A 23,515-nucleotide genomic window follows, 5' to 3' on the forward strand; every position below is an offset into this window, starting at 1 on the left:
TACTAGACATTTGATATATATTTTTCTCCACAGTTTGTTATAGCTTATACTGCTACTTCTTGTAAGTATTCTGTGTGTGCATTTCCTGATGTATCAATTGTTTCTGTAAGGAAGACATTCCCTTCTTCTGTTGTCACACAAGCACATACAACAGGATCATTGTGGACATTGCTCCACCCATCAAGACTCAGGTTAACAATTTTACCCTCTAGACCTTTTGCACACTGCTCAATTTCTCTTTCATACACTTTATCCAGCAATTTGCCTGCGACATCTGCTCTGTTGGGTGGACTGTATCCTGGTCTTAATGACTGAACCATGTTAATGAAGTGTGGGTTCTCAATCATACGGAAAGGAGAGTTTTTGTTGCATAAACAAACCGGGCAATTCTTTCATCAGTTACCTTTTTTTGTAATCTGCTGGTTCTTATCACAAACTTATATATGGTTGTTTCTGATGATGGAGATTTTTTTTCCTTTTTGCTACAGCTGATATACTGTGGCTATGTGACATATATGATGTGACTGAAGCACTATCATTGGTGTCTGAAACTATAGAAAATGATGGTGATCTTGAAGGTGGATAGTCTTCAGAATCCTGTATGTTGAGGATGGATTCTCCTAAACAAAATAAGTCAGACCTCAAGACTTCTAAGACAAAAGCTACACTCAGACTTCAAGACTTCTGGAATATGCTGCTCAAACAGTTTCACTTTTGTTTCTACTGCCTGTCCCTTCCTTCTCACATTTTTCTCCAGACTTCTTCTCCTTGTCCCGATCTATTCCGCCAGCAACAATCTTCTATTCATTGAACTTTTTGAAACTTTGCACTTTTAGAGAGAATTAAGGGATTGACTCTGTACATAAATTTGCAGAGGGACAATAGGGTTGAGATCTGTTATTTCTCACCTCTATATTTATTTATTTATTTAAAAACATTTTTGCTGTTAACAAGCATGTTTATCTCTGGAGACACAAATCCACAGTTTGAGAACTGCAAAACTAAGCATCTCTGATAGTATCTTCTAGACTGAGCACTGAGTCCCATTGGGTAGATAGAAAGATTAACCTAAATAATCTATATACAGAAGCCCCTAGAACCCCATAAGATTGGGACCCTAATCCATGAACTATTGGAACTCATTTACAAAACTTTTCTTAAACATTTCATTAATATTGTCTCATACTATAGAATTCGAATTTATAATCCCTATTCCATGATGAGATATCTTTGAGCTATAATGTATCTTAATTAAAACTATCTTTAGATAGGTTTTTCCTCAAAAAGCATTTTATTAAAAAAATCCATATTTTAATCATTGATTTTTATCAACCCTGCTTTATGCATAAGTATTGCTGCTGTAATCTAGTAAGGGGAGACAGATGGAAAAAGTGGGGTAGCAGTTGGAAGGAACAACTTGAAGATTAAGTTTATTGTGCATGCAACCTTTTTGCAAAGAAGCAAATCTATATGGATTTTAAAAAAAATAATGGCCTGTGCAGTTGCTTAAAATGGAAATGTGACCTACAGCTTGATTGATTGTGTTTTAAGTTTTTAAATATCATTTTTCACTATCAGGATGGCTTTCACAATCACAAGTGGCTTTTTCTATGGAGCATCTGATTTTTGAGATACACATTTTCCTGTTGTCCTTCCTCCATGTATTTTCTGTTTAGCAGCAGAATGCTAAGTCTTACTAAGCATCCATTGATGTGTAAGGGTGGTAACAAAATCTTCCTTGATTCAACAAGTGGTGGATGCTGAATACTTTTCCTCCCAGGCTCCAATGACTGTCGGCGTGGCCAATCTTTCTTGATGTAGTGGGAATCTCTTGCACGACTATCCCATTCGCAGAGAAAACAGCAGTACTTTGTGTATCCAGTCTGCAGACCAAGCAAGAGAGCAACAACCTTCAAATCGCCACAAAGCTGCCACTGATGTTGGTCATAGTTTATGCACCTCAAAAGTTGTTTCATGTTGTCATAGGTTTCCTTCATATGGACTGCATGACCAACTGGAATTGATGGCAAAACATTGCCATTATGCAGTAAAACAGCTTTAAGACTCATCTTCGATGAATCAATGAACAGTCTCCACTCATCTGGATCGTGAACGATGTTGAGGGCTGCCATCACACCATCGATGTTGTTGCAGGCTACAAGATCACCTTCCATGAAGAAGAATGGGACAAGATCCTTTTGACGGTCACGGAGCATGGAAACCCTAACATCACCTGCTGTAGTCTGGAGCCCAACAGCTCTGCCTTACTCTTGGATAGTTCCAAATCCCTGACAAGGTCATTCAGTTCACCTTGTGTTATGAGGTGTGGTTCAGAGGAGGAGGATGGGAGAAAATGTGGGTCCTGTGACATTGATGGTTCAGGACCAGAAGTTTCATCCTCTTCCTCTTCCTCGTCTGACTCAAGTGAGAATGATTCTGGTGCATCAGGAACCGGCAGTCCTTCTCCATGGGATACGGGGCGAATAGCTGATGGAATGTTTGGATAATGCACAGTCCACTTTTTCTTTTTTGACACACCTTTCCCAACTGGAAGCACCATGCAGAAGTAACAATTGCTGGTATGATCTGTTGGCTCTCTCCAAATCATTGGCACTGCAGAAGGCATAGATTTCCTTTTCCTGTTCAACCACTGGCGAAGATTTGTTGCACAAGTGTTGCAGCATATGTGTGGGGCCCACCTCTTGTCCTGATCTCCAATTTTGCAGCCAAAATAAAGGTGATAGGCTTTCTTAACCATAGTGGTTATACTGCGCTTTTGTGATGCAAAAGTCAACTTCTGCTATGTTTGTGGTGAAGTATCTGCACTGTTCACACAAGTACGAGGCATCTCTGCTCACTTTGGCTAAGCAGAAATGTGTCCCTTTGCAAAATCAAACACTGACAAAGAAGAGAGCACGACACTGTATGATTTCTAGAGCTGATATAGGGCAATTTGTTCAGCAGAGTGATGTAAGCTTCGTTATGACTGCATCATCCATGACTTCTAGGAATAACATGATGCAATTCATATCATGTATGACGCAATACCAGCTTCAGATTGCATCATTCATTGTTTTGCCTAAAAAGCAAATACTGTCCAAACCCAGTCATAGATTTATTCATAGATCCAGTCAAGATGTATTTTAGTCATTTCTGGTTTAAATTGAGATCCCTTCCCTTTATAACTCACTTATCCTCCGCCATTCCCAAGTCAAGGGTCGTATATACTGACCCAATAGCATATCTTGAAAACTAGAGCCAATCAACAATTTTAAGCGTCATTTTCGTTCTCAGTGACCCAGAATTAGTAAAGTTTGACTACGTTTATTTCAGAAGCATTGGCTGTAGAGCAGTGTTATCAGTTGCTAGGAGAACAGCTGTATTTTTCTTAATCTCTTATTAAATTATTGGTTCTCATAGTGTGTGTAAATCTAAATCCAACTTAATATGGGGATGGGGAAGCTTAGAAGTATCCTCTCCAACTTGGTTCTGCAGTGGAACGCTAGAAAAACTGGATGCCTTGTGGAGCATGTGGAATTGGGCTTTAGCAGTAGAGAAATTCATACTGCTTTTGTAGGTGGTGTAGACTGATCTTCTCCCAGAAGACCACCTGTCACAGTGCTAGTCTGCCTAAGGCTTTGTCCACACTACACAGCTTTTAGCAACAGAGCCATGTCGCTAAAAGTCAGGCAATGTAAATGCTCATGGTCGGCACTTTTGCCGACAAAATACTTCCACCACCTATGAGTGGGGTTCATGTTGTTGACAGGAGAGCGCTGCTGCCCACAACGAGCCATTTACACTGCCACTTGCTGTGGCAAAACTTTTGCCGGGGGGAGGCTTTTTTAAGCACCTGTGAATGACAAAAGTTTTGTCATTCAATTGGCAGTGTAGGCAAAGCCTTGGTTTATATGTAATTTTTTTTGTGCCTGACATAGGACTGAACAGTAGATGCCTGCCTGCGCCACTACCCTTTGTATAGTCCCGAGGAAGGTCTGGGCTTAAGTCTGTGCTCTTATTAGTGAAAGAGCAATGCGTTAGCTGAAAATATTGGAGAAATGACGAATGGCGTGTCTCTTCCATAACAAAACCATTAGTGATAAAACTGATGAGGGATATCCATTATAAGAGTTAGATGAGAAGGTCAAGCACGTGCCTCCATACTGATTGGGTCAAGAGTCGTCCTAACTCTGGCTCAACATAATCATTCCATCTCCAGACACTGTGAAACAAATGAATTAGTCCCATTTATTACAGGTGGCCCTCGGGAGAAATAAAGCTGTAGCTACCTTGTAACTGCTCCATATTGAGCCAGTGTCTTTGAGATCTCCTAAAAACCAAGCTGCAGCTGGCAAAAAAGGAGAAGAGATTAGGCAACTCATCCTCCCTGAATCAAATTATTAAGCATTTGTATAGCACTCAGTCGTCAAAGCTCTGTACGAACATTAATCCTTTAAATTCCCCCATTTCCTTGCGCCAAGTGGAGTACGTTGGTGGGCCCCCCTTCCTTTTTTTTTTTATTTTTTTTATTTTTTTTTATTTTACAGATGAGCAGAGCAGACTGAAGCAAAGAGGTGGCAAACTGACCATGGCCACCCGTTGAGCCAGGGGTGGGAATAGAGTTCAGGACTTTTAGCATCTAGTCTTTTGTTCAGTTTGCTATGCCTTGATGCCTCTGAATTTCTGAAGTCCGTTAATCTGAAGCTGGTGTTCATGTAAGAATTATTCCAATGGATGAACTAACATTTGTAATGAGAACAAGTGTCTGTAATTAGAAGGGAGGGGAACTTGCTTTATAAAGCGTTGCTCTCATTAACAAGCTTGACTGAACAAATGAGACTTTAAAATAACTTCTGAGGCTTTTTACTCATCCTGGTCATATTCTGTTAGTAGCTGTTGACTTCTTTCTACAGTTTGTGAACTTCATATTAAATTTCACCCTGTAACATGCTGCTCTTTTGTTTGGTTGATGAGCCTGTTCATCCAGCATGCATTATATGGACCCCTTAGCACTTTGTCTTATAAGGAAATAAACTTTACTTACAATTGAATGTAAACCAGAGGCACTTTCTGACCTACTTTTCCTTTAAATGTTATTGTCAGGCATCAGAAGAGGCCTCCCTGCGCGCTTTGGAGAGTCTAATGACAGAGTTTTTCCACAATTGTACAACCAATGAACGGAAACGTGAGATAGGTAAGTTCAGACAATCCCTTTTACTTCCCTCAACAACATTTTTTGGGTTAGATATGTGATCTCCAAGCAACAGCAGCAGAAAACTCCATAGTTCGGTTGTCTGTTGAAGGTGGAAATGGTGAGAAAGGAACTTGTTTCCCAGGCTGATGGAAACTTAGCTAGTTGTGAGGGTGGGTACCTACTTCTCTGCCTACAAACTGCTGCGCTCCATGAAGAGCCTGTGAAGGAGACTGCTGTGTGACAAGTGATGGAGCAAATGCATGAAGCTTTTTCTGTACTATGAGGGGAATGAGGAAAATGTATGCCTCCTCTTTTGGATCGGCTCTCCTACATTACCCACACTGACACATTTGGGGTAGGTCCTTGGTAGTGCAAAATGGCAGGTGGAAATATATTTGTGTTCCATACTGGTGGATCTGAGCAGATCCATGCTTATGAAGACCAGTAGAAATAACTTGCATAATATGCAACCATCAGCAGGATGGATGAATCAGGCCTGCAATACACTAAAAAATGAGGGGATTACAGAGTCTTCTGGTTCCTTTCTACAAGGACAGGCTATGGATTTATAACCTCTGAGACTTCAGTAATGTAGCCTGTATTCACTCCAGGTTCACTATACTTGAAAATATATTTTCAGCATGTATGCACGCTGTCTTCACCTGAAATTTCACCGTCTGGGTAAAAAGGGTGATATTGACTCTTTCTTCCCCTAGACACGCAATCACTGGAGGAAAGAAGACTGTTGGCATAGTTTTGGGTTTGATCAACTTGTAGAACACAAACCCATGCAGCTTTTCCCCAAGGCCAAACTTTTACAAAAAGAGTAATTGGATGTGGTCATCCTAGAAACAGAATCTCTCTGAGCATTTGAGAGAAATTTGTAAAAGATGGGGGATTATAATGCTCCACATAAGAGGTATATGTAGATCTAAGAACAATTAGCAAAATGAAAAAAACTTTACGGCAGAATGTCAATATTAGGGCAATACGTGTCTACGTGGACATTTTAGTTTAGTGGCAAGCTCGGCTGTGAAACTCCCGTGCTAGCCTGCCACAGAATGACTGTCCGTGTAAGCCCTACTGACATGCATTAACAAACTCATGTAGTCTTTGAAATGGGATTAGGTGAAAACTCATTAAACTGTTAATGCTTGTCAGCAGTGTCCACATGGACAGTCAGTCTGTGGCTGGCTAGTGCAAGATAAATTCACACCCCAGCTTGCTGCAAACTGCTCCTGTAGACAAACCCTTAAATTCTACCCAGTCTGTTTCACAGTGGACCAATATCCCAACTTTTGCCATTTGTTTTTCTTATTTGTTAGAGGCAGAGCTGGTAGCACTGGCTATCGTTAAGGTTGCCTGACACTTCCCATTATAAGGTGCAGTTTTCAGTTGCTCAGAACTTTGCCAAACTTTAGCTATTCGGGTTGAAATTTTGCAAGCTAGGTGTCTGCCTCAAATTTTCTTTTTTGAAAATTTGAGCAAAAAACAGTTCAATATCTGAAAACAGGGATGCTAAATTCAGAAGATTCCTTCTGCATTGATTGTTCAACCCTGAGGCTGAGGAGGACTTTTCCTGCAATTGCTGCTCCTGGGTGCTGTGAGCTGAGATAGCACTGGGCACTGGAGTTGAGAGCAGGGAAACACTCTCCTGTGGTCTCAGTGCTCCTATTCCCCTCTCTGCCCCTTCTCCTGACTCCCAGGCAGCATAGCAAAGGAGAAAGCTGTCTGACTACAATGCAGAGGGGACAAGAGACAAGGAGTCTGAGGTGGAGGAAAGACTGGGAAGAGGGCTTGGGAATATACTGGAACTGGCTGGGCAAGGAAAGGAGACTGGAACAAAGGAGTTGGTGGTAGTGGTGCTGGGGGCAGGAGGACTTGGACAAGAAGCCAGAAGTGATGGAAAGGAACAGGTTGGAGAACACAGGTAGAAAAATATGTGCCCCCCCCAGAGCACATTCTTCTACAGAACCTGCAACTGAAACCAAGATTCTTGAATCCAAGTGTTGCTGACAGCAAAGGAATTATCTGTAAAGACCCATGGCAAAGTATAGATAATCTCGCTCTAGTGGCTGGTCCACATAGAGTATGATAACCTACTGCTGCTACCTCATCCTACTGCTATCCGTGTCTGTTATCTTAGGTGGCAGAGATGTGTGCTGTGGATCTAAAGGTTCCATTAGTATCCAGCTAATCTAACCCAAATCTGTTGTTACATTATGCTTTTGGGAATGTTAAAATCATACACAACAAATTCTGATACTATGCACCTAGTCATTTTGGTTGCATTGAAGGTTATAGGTAGGTTTTGTAGCTGCTTTTGAAGTAGCTCAGGTTGTCTGAGCATTATTAAACTGATAGTTGATAAATAAGATTTGAAAAATATCTGAAGTTCCAGTCAGATCTATGGTGCTATGGAAACAAATATTGTCTTGGGTCTGAAGACAGCTTATGAATATTAATGCACGTGTTTTGTTGATACTTGATTTTCCCAGAGGAGCTTCTGAATAACTTTGCCCAGCAGATAGGCGCCTGGAGATTCTGCCTCTATTTCCTGTCAAGCACAAGAAACGACTACGTAATGATGTACAGTTTGACAGTGTTTGAGGTGAGACATAAGAAAAAAGGGTAAACTTATCCAGAACATCATTATTGCCTGATCAGTGGATTCTTCTGTATTAACTCTTCTTTGGTGTGATTTGTGTTTGGAATAGTTCATACTAATTATAAGGTTTTTAAGATTAAAGTGAGAACCACCTGAAGTGCACATGGACATGGCTTGCTTTTATAGTTCTCTTGTAAGGGGAATTTTTTAAAGTGCAGTTTGAGAGGGAATAAAATCGAATATGAATCCTTGTGTACAGATTGAGAAAGTTTGCTTATTGCTGACTTCAGATAGGAATTGTCTAGAATTTAGGACGCTGTCTTAGATTTTGATATAATTCACAGAATTATGGATGGATCCATCACAGAATAGATCCTTCATATCCTTTACAGATCAGAAATGCTAACTCAGTTATGTATAGCTAGATACCACAAACTAGCATAAAGGGTACGACAAAATTCCTTTTATTTTATGGAATCTAAAAGATCTGGTTGGCAGCTCATTCTGCTTTGCCTATGAATTAGTCAAAGAATTAATATCACTCTGCTGGAAGACCACATCCCGCTTGTTACCTAGCTATGAAAGAGAACTAAGTGAAAGTTTAAAAACCCAAACACTGATGTGTGTGTAAAAATCTGATGTTAACTGTTCACAGAATACAATCAACTGATGTATCAGTAAGCATGTGAAGTGTCTTGTTCTACCATATTATTAAATTAAATAAAATTTAAAAATAAATAAATGGAGATATCCTATCTCCTAGAACTGGAAGGGACCTTGAAAGGTCATCGAGTCCAGCCCCCTTGCCTTCACTAGCAGGACCAAGTACTGATTTTGCCCCAGATCCCTAAGTGGCCCCCTCAAGGATTGAACTCACAACCCTGGGTTTAGCAGGCCAATGCTCAAACCACTGAGCTATCCCTCCCCCTCATTACTTTTAGATCCTCTCTAAAATAGTGGTGCAAAGAACCTATTTATTGCATTGCAATGCCATAGTCAATGACATGCTTTACATTAATTCACTTAAAACATTTGTCTTGCTCATCTGTGTCACATTCTTAGCTGTAAAAAGCAACAGAGGGTCCTGTGGCACCGTTAAGACTAACAGAAGTATTGGGAGCATAAGCTTTCGTGGGTAAGAACCTCACTTCTTCAGATGCAAGTAATGGAAATCTCCAGAGGCAGGTATAAATCAGTATGGAGATAACGAGGTTAGTTCAGTCAGGGAGGGTGAGGTGCTCTGCTAGCAGTTGAGGTGTGAACACCAAGGGAGGAGAAACTGCTTCTGTAATTGGATAGCCATTCACAGTCTTTGTTTAATCCTGATCTGATGGTGTCAAATTTGCAAATTGCCAGCAATGCCCCTCTGCTATGTACATTGGCCAAACTGGACAGTCACTACGCAAGAGGATAAATGGACACAGGTCAGATATCAGGAATGGCAATATACAAAAACCTGTAGGAGAACACTTCAACCTCCCTGGACACACAATAGCAGATGTAAAGGTAGCCATCTTACAGCAAAAAAACTTCAGGACCAGACTCCAAAGAGAAACTGCTGAGCTCCAGTTCATTTGCAAATTTGACACCATCAGATCAGGATTAAACAAAGACTGTGAATGGCTATCCAACTACAGAAGCAGTTTCTCCTCCCTTGGTGTTCACACCTCAACTGCTAGCAGAGCACCTCACCCTCCCTGACTGAACTAACCTCGTTATCTCCATACTGATTTATACCTGCCTCTGGAAATTTCCATTACTTGCATCTGAAGAAGTGAGGTTCTTACCCACAAAAGCTTATGCTCCCAATACTTCTGTTAGTCTTAAAGGTGCCACAGGACCCTCTGTTGCTTTTTACAGATTCAGACTAACACGGCTACCCCTCTGATTCTTAGCTGTGTTGATCATTCATGCTCTGAGCCTGAACCCAGGAAATGCAACAGGGGATGGTTGACACAGCTCAGAGTAACAACTGCTCATCAGTAGGCAAAGGAATAGTACCCCACTGGCTTCTACTGACATAATTGTGGACAAACCACTTAGGGCAACCATACCATAAGACTTTACTGTGATTAAAAAGAAACTCCCTTACAACTCTTGCTGGTGGTGGACTTTAAGTTTCTGTCAGGAAAAAAAAGTGCTAAGAAAATGAAGCACACTAGGGGTGCATTCAAAGTTCCCCTCAAAACAGCTACCCAGATAAATAAGCAAGCTATTCTGGTGATGTCAGACGTGTAGCAATTCCAGATGTTTCCAGAAGGTATAAGGACACACATAAGACCTACTAAAGACATCAAACAAAAATAATTGAGCAGTGGGGCTGAAAGCTGCACACTAACTTGCAACTGTTACTTTATGGGACAAACCTTTGCTCCATGGCAATTGTGAGCCTTGCGATGGAGGAGGAAATCTGGAAATTTGGACATGTACAAAAGTTATAAGCCATCGGGATAAAGCAGACTGGGCCATGCCCAGAAACTGGGCTTAGTGCTGACTTGCTGACCAACTGCCATTAGTGGGTGATCTATCTTAAGTACTTATACGCCTTTCATTACCATAGTATAGTGAGCACTTCACAATATTTAATGTATTTATCCTCACAATTCCACGGTGAAGTAGGGAAGTGCTATTATGCCTTTTTTACAGAGCCAGAGCAACTTGCTTCCTGCATGAAGGCTGTGGTAGAACTGGGCATTGAACCAGAGTCTCCCATGTCCCAGTCCAGCACCCTAACCAAACTAAGACAAAAATAATAGGGGACCACACTATTGTCTAAAGAGGAATTTTATGGAGCTACATATTCCAGCAATTTGAATTATTTTCATGGGTTTGGCAACCTAGCTTGATTCCTGCCCCTTTCTGCCTCACTGAAAAATTTAGCTCTGAAAAATAATTGTCCAGAGCCTAGTAGAACAAAGAAATCACTGTCCAGTGCATAAACACTAAGAAAATAAACTCCAGCTTAGAGATTCAGATCTCTTTTTATTTAGAACCTGGAATTTCTAAAATTAATTCCAGCTATCTTAGTACTGTTTGGTTATATGGGAACAGTGAATTTATCAGCAAAAACAGGACAGTAAACCTAAAACTTATTCCAGGAGGTTTATGAGGGCTGATATTTTCTGGAAGAAGTGGAAAAATAATAGCAGAGTTTTAATGAAAATCCTTCATCCTCTCCCCCCTCTCCACTCTTCTCTCCTTTCAAATGGAAGTTGCTAGTTGATCTTCTGGGAAAGGGGAACTTGTTACCAAAGACATTGGGCGGGTAGAGGAAGCTACCACTTTAAAATCTCATTTACATGGGAGAAATTTCATGTATACACAGTATCCTTCTGGAATTATTCTTAATACAGACTTTTTGTGAGGGTCCTCTGTTGTGGGTTTTGTCAGTGCCCTGTATTCTTCCTATAAGCAGTTCCTTTGTCACTGTTAACCTGTAGCTCTGGACATTGGCTCCCTATCATAAAATTTTGACCTTCAAGTCTAAATTGCACCGAAGCCTGAATACTATGAATTGGCTTTGTCATGCCACGAGTAAAGCTTCTCAGCTTTTATAATGATCCTCATGACTATATAAGCTATTTGTCTTTAATTTCTGCCTGTCATGTGCTTGAAACTGGGTAGAGCTATTGCCTCAGAAGCAGGCTTCCTGAATCTATTATCCTCAAACATCTACTTAACAGGCTCAGCCACTAATGTTCTAGAGTTCTAAATGGGGCTTCAGCATTGCAGGAAAAATACTTCATAACTCTGCCTTCTTATGGATTTTTGCCATTAAGTGAGTTAAAATTCCTTTACTAAAGTTAGCACTCTTCCATTAAAGGTCTATTAGCTTGGACTTTCTAGATTTAAAAACTTCAGGAGGCCCACATTTCATCCAAAGCAGCACTTGCTTCTCATTCTGCCTTGAAGGAGTTATGATGATTCTCTATTTACTACCATGTTTCCCTTCTTAAAAGAGGAAACCTAGCTGTCCCAGGGTTAAGAGGGCACTGAGACTTTATATGCAAAAATCAGGCCTGCTCCAGCCTGAATTGTTTATACTGAGACTCGCCAACCAGTGACTGTTTCACATATTCATAAAAACACTGATTCATTCAAGCCATTCTAGTAGAAAAAATGATACTAGGATAATGGAAATTGCCTATATTTCTCAAGATAGAAAATTGTTAGTGTATTGTGATGTGAAGCAGCATATGAAAAGGGAAGAACTCCATAAATTTGACATTTGGTCTTTGAGCTTCTCTTAAAATAATCAACTTGTCTACTTTTAGAGTTCCCTGTATTCTGTTTAACACATAATGCTGCTTACATTCAAAGCACTTTACAAACATTAAGCAATACATCCTCCAGTTCTGTGAGGGACCTATCCCACTAACTCCTACCTCAGTTTCTTTATCTGTAGATGTGCCCAGGGCTACACAGAATCACTGTCAAGGCCCAGTTTAAGTTCTTGTGCTCTAGATTCTAATTACTTTGGCCATTCTATCACATCTGACCCAACGCTTACCTAATAGTTATCTGGTTTGGGCAGTAAATTAAAGTAGCAATACTTGCGACTGCTTCACTTTACTGATTAAGGGTAGTTTTTCACCCATGCACTAGTTGAGGATAACAAACTTGTTGTTGTAAAACTCTGCAAATGAAATGTATTGAAACTCTAAATTTTTCCCAAAGCTACTTGCCTGATAACAAATGTCTGCTCCTCCATCTGGTTCTCCAGACATAGTGTCTAACCACTGATTGTAATGTTGCACTAAAACCAGTTCTTTGTGCCTTTTAAGATCTGCTAAATCAGGGTGTGCCTCTCTTTCAGAACCTGATCAATAAGATGTGGCTTGGGGTCCCATCTCAAGATAAAATGGAAATCCGCAGCTGCCTGCCCAAACTCCTCCTCGCTCACCACAAAACACTGCCTTATTTTATCAGGAACAAGCTCTGCAAAGTCATTGTGGACATTGGCCGACAAGACTGGCCTATGTTCTACCATGACTTCTTCACAAACATCTTACAGGTAAGGATGTCTTTGGGAAACTGTGATGAAGTCAGGAAATCTTCGGTGCCACTTCATGGAACACTTTTGTCTAAATTAAAGGCTACCTTTAGTGGGAAGACGGGGTGGTTGAGTAAAACCTTTAAGTATCTTATGAATGTATTCATTGATCATTTTTCTTTTGGAGAAAGCTGAAGAGGAAGTAAAATTGCTTTTCATTCCTACCTCCCTTACTTTGACAAATAGTCAGCCATTAGCCTCCTGCATAAATTCCTAGATTCCAAGACCAGAAGGGACCATTGTGACCATCTAGTCTGACATCCTGTATGACACAGGCCATAGAACTTCCCCAAAGTAATTCTTTTTATAAAAAACATCCAATCCTGATTTAAAAATTGTCAGTGATGGAGAATCCACCATGACCTTTGGTAAATTGTTCCAATGGTTAACTATGCTTACTGTTAAAAATGTATGCCTTATTTCCAGTCTGAATTTGTCTAGCTTCAACTTCCAGCTATTGGATCATGTTAGACCTTTCTCTTCGAGATTAAAGAGCCTATTATTAAATATTTCCCATGTAGTACTTAGACTGTGATTAAGTTACCCCTTAACCTTCTATTTGTTAAGCTAAATGAGCTCCTTGAGTCTAATCTATCACTAAAAAGCATGTTTTCTAATCCTTTGATCATTCCCATGGCTCTTCTCTTAACCCTCTCCAATTTATCAACATTCTTATTGAATTGCGGACAGCAGAACTGGACATAATTCCAGCAGCAGTCACACGCGTACTAAATATAGAGGTAAAATAACCTCTCTACACCTATTTGAGATTCCCCTGTTCATGCATCCCAGGATCACATTAGCTCTCTCGGCCACTGCATCACACTGGGACCTCATGTTCCACATAAAACTATAAAAAAACTGGAATATGATGTAATTCAGTGCATCCCTCGTGACTTTTGGCAACAGCTCCTGTTGCCATATTGATTCTGTTGGGAAAATAGGGAGAGGGATTTGGTAGCCTAGAGTGGCTGATTCTGAGTTACACTAAGATCCCTTTACATCCACTTTTAGGCCCCTTTCCATTGCCAGAATGATGTCAAGGAGCCTTAGTGTAAATGTGAAATTCAAGCCTATATAAGAACATAAGAATGGCCATACTGGGTCAGACCAATGATCCATCTAGCCCAGTATCCTGTCTTCTGACCGTGGCCAATGTCATGTGTTTCAGAGTGAATTAACAGAACAGGTAATCATCAAGTGATCCATCCCCTGTCGCCCATTCCCAGCTTCTGGCAAACAGAGGCTAGGGATACTTCAGAGCATGGTTTTGCATCCCTGCCCATCCTGGCTAATAGCGGTGCCTGTTCTCAATAAGCTTCAGTTACTGAAGGAGCCTTAAGAATTGTCTTCTGGGTTTGTTTCAGAACCTTAAAGTGCACCAAAAATGATTAAATCTAGATTAATCCTGTAGGTATTCTGAAAATGTTGAGCAACTATTGTAAATTAACTGTTAAAGGTAGTTTTTGAAGATTTACTTTGGGTAAGGCTAATAGAACTGAGAGGATAGTGAGAATTTTTATCAATGCTCTAGAGATTTCTAAATATTTAGTTTCTTTTGACCGTATTTGAAACTTGCTTGCATTTTGCGGGGTTTTCACAAACAGAACTTGTTGACAAAGCAAATTTTACAACTGTAGCTCAGATTAGTTAAAAACTAAATCTAAGCTGATTTTGAGGAAGCAGTAGTTTTATAAAGGCTTGTTCATCCAGTCAGTGAACAGGAACTATGTGAATTAAGTGATGATCACAGCTGAAATACAGAATAGTTGGAGCCAGCAATGCACAGGCTGAAATTTGTGAGCAGTTTTGTGTATTTGCAAATACCAAACAAATATGTAAGTCTGGATGCTTCACAAATATGAAAGGTCTGAATTCAGCTGTTACAAATAGTTCACCTAATAGCTAAAGAAAAGCTTAAATCATTCAATTTCTACAAGGATCTCCAACCTCTTTATCACTGAATTATAGTTGGTCCTCCAAAACTAATAGAGTAGGTTGCTAGTAGATACACTTTTCACTGTAGAATCTAAGCACCTGCCGTAATAGACAGAGTTGCTGGTTTGAATGTGGCTGGTGTTTTAAGACTTTGTCAGCCCATATGAGAAGGCTTGGATAATTGTAAGAATGTCATAGTTTAGATTATACCAACACTTCTTTAGTCACAATTCACCAATTTTCAAGTATCTTTATAGTCCGTTTCACTGGCATGTGTTAAGTCTAAATGTATTAAATAACTTTGGGGGTCATTTTTGTTTTTAAATTAACCCTTGTCATATTTAGGAAAAATACAAACCTAAGTATAAACATGTACTCTTTCAGTGATTATAATAGAGGCTTGATAAAATACTTTGTCAATAAGTAACAATACTGTAAGGGATTAGTTATACTTGATCATGTATGAGATTTCTAAAGTGTTGTGTACACACAAACTTGCACAGGCTTAAGTAAACCAGTGCAAAGCCTCTGTGTGGACGCTCTTTGGCTTAGGGTGTGTCTACACTGCCCATGTTATAGTGCGGCTGCAGCAGCGCTGTGACGTGGGCAGTGTAGTCACGCTTTATCGCTAGGGGAGAGCTCTCCTGGCGATAAAAAATAACCACCCAGCGGTAAAGCGCTGTCTATACTGGCGCTTTTCACCCTTAAAACTTTTGTCGTTCGGGGTGTTTTTTTACACCCCTGAATGACTAAAGTTTTAATGCTGAAAGTGGCAGTATAGACACAGCCTTAGTCTACACTAGGAACTTATGTTTGTATAACTACATCGCTCAAAGGTGTGGAAAATCCATACCCCAAGCGACATAGTTGTACTGGCATAAGTTCCTAGTGTAGACACTGTGATGTTGATGGGAAGGCTTCTCCTGTTGACAGCTTCCACCTCTTGGGAAGGCGGAGTACCTGTGGCGACAGGAGAAGCAGCACTATAAGCGTAGACAATCCCTTATTTTGATTGAAGAGTAGTTTATTTGGATTATTTTAAAATTTATTAATTGATTTTAAGATAAACCAAAATGAGCCTAATTTAAACTGAAGTGTCCACACAGTCCTTTCCACTGATGTGACTAAATTAATTTAAAATCACATTTTTAGTCAAACTGCTCTTCATGTAGACAAGTCCCAATCCAGTTCTTTAAATCAATTAGCACCTCACCCCTAAAAGTCAAGAGCTCACATGTTACCACAAATGTACTTTATATTACTTGTCATATTGAGAAATACCAACTCTTCATACAAGGTTTCAGTTGCTGATGGAAGTAATCTGTTTGTTTGCATAATGGCCTTTGTGGTGGTGAAAATACAGCCTATATCCTTTCCAGAAACTGACTTGCCAAATCTCAAATAAACAACGTTAGACAGCTGTCCACAATTAGTTTTGATTTTTGTGACTTATGAACAGGCTTTACCTAGGTTTCAATTAAAATGCACTCTGAACAACTACTAGTTTTTGCAATATATTGTGGGATATCTAAGTGATGAGAGAGCCCACTTTGAATATTTTATTTTGTTTCTCACTTATTCTCTTTTTCAGGAACATGGGGAGTGCTCCCCCATTCTCTCTAGTTTGTACTACAAATCCTTAAAATAAATATTCAAAGAGAAGTGTAGGTGTAAAAAAAAAAAAAAAAATGATGCTAGACTTTGAAGCACCCAAATGTGATAAAGGCAAAAGGGGTTCTCATCACAATTGTGTTAGGCCACAGCTTTTAGTTGCTTTTTGAACTGCTGATAAATTGTTCTATCCACTGTTTCCTCATCTTTTGATATATTACTTGAGCCAATTTTGTCTGCCATTCAAGCCTTAAAATCATATTTGGAATCTGCAGAAGTCTCTAACCTACTTCTTTTTCAGGGAATTTTTTCTTAAGTAGTGGAGAAAAGCAATACATTGTATTAAATGGTACTAAGACCTGTGCAGATGATTTTACTTAAGGATAGTACAATTCTCCATAGAAAGCTTGATATATTTGTGGAAGTATTAATTCACGTAATGTTAGGATATTGGGGCTTAGCAGTTGCATGCCACTGGTTTTCAATAAACTTCACTGTAACATCTGAAACTATTCTGGGAAGAAATTTTAAACCATCTTTGAAGTTCACTAAAGCAGTCCATGTCCCATTTAAATTTTCTCCTGTAGTTTCTGCTTCTCTGTGCCACACACTTGCTTCAGATAACTAATAATGTAAGATCATGTTTGAAGTATGGAGAAGAAGTGTATCACTTACACAGAAATCTTTTTTCTTCTGTATCGAACTACACAAATGCATAGAAATTGTTGGTGCTTAAATCTGAATTCTTGTTAATTGGTATAGCTTCATCAATAGAAGAAGCTTGTCACTTTTGATCTTTTCGTAGGTTATATGAAGAGGGTCTATTCAGATTATACTAAACACACAACTGTGAAATAGGAATTGATACACAATAATAAGTTAACCTTTACATGAGCTAATTATAAAAATGTAGGTCTGGAAGGGACCTTGAGAGGTCATCTAGTCCATTCCCCTGCACTGAGGGCAGGACCAAGTAACCTAGACCATCCCTGACCGGTGTTTTGTCTAATCTGTTGGTAAAAATCTCCAATGGTGGAGATTTTGCAACCTCCATTGGTGGCCTGTTCCAGAGCTAAACTACCTGTTCAGTTATAAAGGTGGGGGTTTTGGATGTTTTTTCTGATATCTAAGCAAAATCTCCCTTGCAGTAGATTGTCTGTTACTACTTGTTCTATCTTCAGTGGACATGGAGAACAATTGATCACAGTCTTTATAAAAGCCTGTAACATATTTGAAGACCTTTATCAGGTCCCCCTTCAGTCATCTTGTCTCAATACTAAACATGCCTGGTTTTTTAACCTTTCTCATAGATCAGGTTTTCTAAACCTTCTATCATTTTTGTTGTTGTTCTCTGGACTCTCTCCAGTTTGTCCACGTCTTTTTAAAAATGTGTTGTCCAGAACTGAGGCCTCACTCGCGCTGAGTATAGCAGGACAGCGATCTCACGTGTCTTACATATGATGCTCCTGTTAACACATCCTAGAATATTAGCCTTTTTTGCAACTGCATCACATTGTTGACTCATTCAATTTGGGATCCACTATAACTCTCAGATCCTTTTCAGCTTTTCTACTACCTAGCCTGTTCCCCATTTTGTAGTTGTGCATTTTATTTTTCCTTCCTAAGTGCAGAGTACTGCACTTGTCTTTATTGAATTTCATCCTGTTCATTTCAGACCAATGCTCTAATTTGCCAAGGCTGTTTTGAATTCTAATCCTGTTCTCCAAAGTGCTTGCAACCGTTCCCAGCTTGATGTCATCTGTAAACTTTATAAGCGTACTCTCCATTCCATTATTAAAGTCATTAATGAAAATATTGACGAATACTGGACCGAGGGCAAACGCCTGTGGAGCCCCATTAGGTACGCCCTCCCAGTTTGACAGCATTCCAGCTACTCTGCGTACAGTTTTTCAACCAGTGTGCATCCACCATATAGTAGTTTCGTCCAGTCAGTGATGTCATGATACATATGTGTGAGATGCCAGTCTAACTCACATGAGTAAAAAGGAGTTGCTGTGATATCTTGTGATGCATCATGAGCCACTTGGAAGTTGGCTGCCATTAATCTTTACCACCAACACAAACTAGAACATGAAAAATATGCCAGCCCGACTGTTGTCCAGTTAGACAGGCCATAATCCTACCACGAGGGTGCTCAGAGTTTCCAAAAACCAAGTAGCCATTATGTTCCATCTACGCTGGCTCTCTTTCACATGCTTAAAGTGTTACATTGTTTTAATACATTTCAGGCTAAACTAGTTTATGATCAGATCTGGCAAGTTAATATGAATGGGGCAAAAACTACATCAAGCAGATTGACTTGGGACTCCCAAATATTACCCTATTGTGCTTTTCTTTAGCTATACTTCGAGAGAGTAGTGAATATCGGGTATGTGATATTCTAGGCTAGAAGTAAAGGCTCCTTTAAGTTTTGAAAACAGTTTGAGGTTCAGCACATTCTCCAGTCACTCCCACCTCAATTCTTGAATTTATTTAAATTTAATATCTCAAGGTATCTAACCCAGGCTTTAGATACCTTGAAAACATGAAATGTACAGTAGTGTAATGTACTCTCTCTGGACCCACTTCGTTCTCTTCTTCACACGTTGGGGAAAGGAAACTTCCCGCTTTAAAGTAAATGTGACTTACAATAGTATTGAAGTGAGTATGCCAGGAGAGATTAGAAGATCCTTAATTACTGTTTCTTTTGATGTAATTTTGGCTGCAGTTACTTATGGTCTAAATTTCCACTGGTGTAGTTGCTTGGCTGGTGGCATACGTTCCTACCATGAGAGAACTACTTCAGGAGCAGCCTGTCATTTAAAGTGGTCTGTGATGCAGTCCTAATGACGAGCGACCTCCACAAAGGGAGAGGAAACACTCTGACTTGTAAAAATGTTGGAGCAGGGAACATGTGTGAGCATGAAAGCTCTGTTGAACTCCCAAGGATTCCCATACTACTAGGATTGGTACATCATGATGATGATCAGCTGGTGCTTCAGGAAAACAAGAATCCATAGTTATATTCCCCCAAAGTATACTGCAAAAAATGATTTAGTGATCCAGCATGGCCCCAGACACTTGGGAGTGTCCATAAACTGTCAACATGAAGACTGATCTTGTGGGTTTCTGTAACACTTAATCAATGAACAAAATGCTAGTGACATTGTTCACATCTTGTTTGTTCTTCCAGTTGATTCAGTCCCCTGTGACCACTCCTCTTGGGCTGATCATGCTGAAGACTACATCGGAAGAGTTGGCGTGCCCCAGGGAGGACCTTAGCGTGGCACGGAAAGAAGAGTTACGCAAACTGCTCCTGGATCAGGTACAAACGGTACTTGGGCTTCTCACAGGTAAGTATAACTGCACTTATAGGGTTGGAACAAATATCTGTCCCCTACCTCTTTCTGCAACAGTGTGTGAATATGTAAAATGCTGGCAGACTTGCAGCTGTGAAGCTGATCATTCAGTGAAACAAGAACCCCACTAGTTATGTAGTGACTGCTTCCTGCTGGCTGAGCTCTTAACTCCGCTGTGTAAATAGCTTCTTGAATAGCTTATGATGAAATCTGATGATACAGCACTGATTATACAGCACTGTAGCTGTAATAGCTGTGCTTGGTCATCTTTGTTTATAAAGATGGACTTGGACCAAGCAGATACACTCGCATGCATGAGAACTTAGCATTGTCTTTAACTCTTTATAAATGAAGAGCGCTACAAGTTTTATTAAGTACTGTACAAGTTCTAATCTCCACAACCACCTGTGACGATACTTTATTTCTTGTGCCGTCACTGCAGTAAAAAAGGAATAAAGATCTAACCTATACATCTGAAAGTGTCTAGCTCAGATGCACTTAGGTTTCTCAGGTTAATTGCATATACCGTGAGGTGGCTATCCTAAATTAAGGAAGTTTGGGGTAAAGCTAGTAGCCCTGTATGAAGTGTCTATGAACCTAGCTGGGCTCACAGCACTCTTCCTCTTTCTTGGCAGGTATTTTAGAGAGCATCTGGGACAAACATAGTGTTACTGCTGCCACTCCACCACCATCCCCATCTTCAGGAGAAAGTGGTATGTATTACTAAAATTTAATACTTAATTTTTATATATTGGACATAGATTTTGGTTGCCGACATAAACCAAAACCTCTAAGGTACCCACAGTATCATAGCGCAGATCCATCCCTGTCGTAACATTTCCTTCCTAAATAGTGATACATAGTTGGACAAATGTTTTACTGGAAAGATATGCCTTGTGCTGTGCTCTGAAAGATACGTCGGTGCTGTCCACCAGATTTAGGTGAACAAGGAAGCCTGCACAAATAGGTGGGGCGAACCAACCATGATGGGCCAAATTTGACTGGTGTTGCAAGCCCGTGTGCTAGGTAGGAATGCCACTCACTCAAATTCAGCCAAGCCACCCCTTTGTTATACCAATAGGGAAGGAGCTCTACTGTTACACCACCCAACTCCAGTCAGCGCTGCTCCCACCTGTTGAGTCCTTGCCACATTCAGATTCTCAAAAGTGGGGGGCGTGGTGCTGTCTTAAAAAGTATGGGGGTTTGGGGGCAAGGCCCTTTTGTGCCTTCCCCTGTCTCCAGCACATATGGGACCAGCAGAGGAAGCAATCTCCAGGGCTGGAGACTCTCCACTGAAAATGTGCTACTTCCATTCAAGACTGCACATGTGGCATCTAAGCTGTCAGCGCCTTTCCTGTTGTGGTGGTGCTGAGGAGGAAAGGCTGTTGAAAAATAGCCAGTTCCTAAACTGTCTGACATCAGTGTTGGCTTTCATCTATGAATTGCAGCTGTAAGTGCATGGGAAGCCAGGAAAGACTGCAGTCTTAGCTGATTCATAGATTCCAAGGCCAGAAGGGACCACTGTGATCCAGTCTGACCTTTAACGTCTAATATAATACAGATGTGGCATTCAGCTCCATATCAGTAACATATCCAAAAGATAAATTAAACGTATACCCTCTACCCACTTCCCCCTCTCACTACATGCACAGCAGCTTGCACAGCACCATTAGGACTAGTAGCTGCCTTTAGAGCTTGGCTATGCATCTGCTTTGCAGCTGATTCATATACTTGTCTCCCTTCACTAGCTTTGAAAATGGAGCGTGCACATTGCTTAAATGACTAAGATGATGTGCGTATTATAGATAGTTAGCGCTTTTGCAATTTGGAGGAAAGGGAGCTTGTGGATCCAGGAGATTGAACAGGAGCAAATCCCACCCCATCGTTCTGAGGGCCATCAGTTTCCTTGCTGTCTCATGTATCAAATGGTCCGAGTTCAACTCAGCTTCTTTCTGCAGCAACTAAAGATGTCGTAGCCCTTTCTTCCTCCCTTGTTCTGAGAAACAAGAACAAATATTGTGATGCAATTTCACATCTAGTTGTATATAGTAGAGCTTCAGCTGTTAAATTAAAAACCTCTCCGAAGTTGGCTGTACCCTCCACAGAAAAATTTCACAAACTTGTGCTAGTTAAGGATGTTTAAGTCTAAAATGTCAAGTCTCGTAGAGAAAAGAGGAAATTCCCCTACCTAAACAGTGACTTATTTCTTCACACTAGTGTTGACACGCAGTTACAATAAAAGCTTCTAGATCACATAGTGCATCCTGTGAATTAATACAGTTCTTCCGCTGTAGTAAAACTAAAGATGTGTGTTGGAACAGATTTCACTTTTCTTCTCATTTGCCATTAAGAACTACTACCCTGATGAACTGGTACAGATCACTTCACTGTGATCAAACTGCTCTAGTAAGTTTCCTTAGGCTGAGTAACTCCGAAGGTTATCAAACCAGCTGAAAGAACTAAAACTTACAGTGCAGCAGCTTTGGGGACTGCACATGTTAGGATATTAGTGTATGTATCTGAAACTCCTCTAGAAGAACAGTGGTACCTAGTTGTCAAGGGAAAAATTCTTTAACCCTGTTGCAGGCTAAGTATTTGAAGAATCTGAGTATTAACAAAATAAAACAGTACAAAATAGCATATTGCAAGAGTGAACTGCATTGTTTGGTCTAGATTGGTTCCCTGTATGTAAGCTTGGCACTGATATGGGCATGCCTTCGTTACACTAATGTTCAACTAGTATATTTTTGTAGTGCATTGTTGATTTACCAAGATTGTCGTCTTTGGAAAAACACTTGATTAATGCTAGTTCGACATTGCTAGTAGCAAATGACTCAAAAGATTGGAGTGATAAATAACGTGGATAGGGCAATTCATACAGAGCAGCATGGATTGCTTGGTAAATGAAGCCCATTTAAACAGTGTTTTAGTACAGCCAAAGCAAGGCCATGCATATAAGAACAAAGAAGGCAGACCATGCCTATAGAATGGGGACTGTATCCTGGATAGCAGTGATTCTGAAAAGACCTCCATAGAAGTTGTAGGAATAAGCAATTCACCATGAGCTCCTGTGCAGTACTGTGGCAAGAAAGGGCTACGGTGATCCTTGGATGTATAAACAGGGGAGTAAGAAGGTGTCTTTACCTGTGTGTATGATGTTGGTGAGACTGATACTGGAATAGTGTGTGCAGTTCTGGTGTTCATATTTTATAAAGAAGGTTGAAAATTAGAGAAGGTGCAGAAAAGAACCAGAAAAATGATTTGGGGGCTGGAGAAAATGCCTCAGTGAGAGACCGAAGGAGCTCAATGTTTAGCTTATCATAAAGAAGATTGAGAAGTGATGTGATTAGTGTACAAGTACCTCCATTGGGAGAAAATACCAGGTACTAAAGTGCTAGCGCAGAAAGATGTAATCCAACCAGTGGCTGGAAGTTAAAGCCAGATAAATTCAAACTAGACTCAGATTCCCAGGTCAGAAGGGACCATTGTCATAATCTAGTCTGACCTCCTGTATAACGCAGGCCAGAGAAATTCCCAGAATAATTCCTACAGCAGATCTTTTAGAAAAACATCCAATTTTGAATTAGAAATAAAGCACAAGTTTTAACACTACAGGGTATTAACCATTGGAACAAACTACCAAGGGGGAGTGGTGGATTCTCTGTCTCTTGTCTACAAATAAGGCCAGATGCCTTTCTGGAAGATATGCTTTAGTCAAATGCAAGTTATTGGGCTCAGTACAGGGACAACGG

At 40.2% G+C, this 23,515-nt stretch overlaps 1 protein-coding gene across 1 annotated transcript in view; it reads left to right on the forward strand.

Annotated features, from left to right (window-relative positions):
- Nucleotides 1-23,515, forward strand: part of XPO6 (exportin 6) — a 103,973-nt gene that overhangs the window by 26,456 nt on the left and 54,002 nt on the right. The window contains exons 2-6 of the mRNA XM_065411932.1: nucleotides 5,104-5,194; nucleotides 7,693-7,805; nucleotides 12,619-12,816; nucleotides 19,598-19,757; nucleotides 20,399-20,476. Coding sequence (XP_065268004.1) covers nucleotides 5,104-5,194; nucleotides 7,693-7,805; nucleotides 12,619-12,816; nucleotides 19,598-19,757; nucleotides 20,399-20,476 — 640 coding nt within the window. The remainder of the gene's footprint in view (nucleotides 1-5,103; nucleotides 5,195-7,692; nucleotides 7,806-12,618; nucleotides 12,817-19,597; nucleotides 19,758-20,398; nucleotides 20,477-23,515) is intronic.

The sequence above is a fragment of the Emys orbicularis genome, chromosome 10 (assembly GCF_028017835.1).
Source record: "Emys orbicularis isolate rEmyOrb1 chromosome 10, rEmyOrb1.hap1, whole genome shotgun sequence".
NCBI classification, from domain to species: Eukaryota; Metazoa; Chordata; order Testudines; family Emydidae; genus Emys; species Emys orbicularis.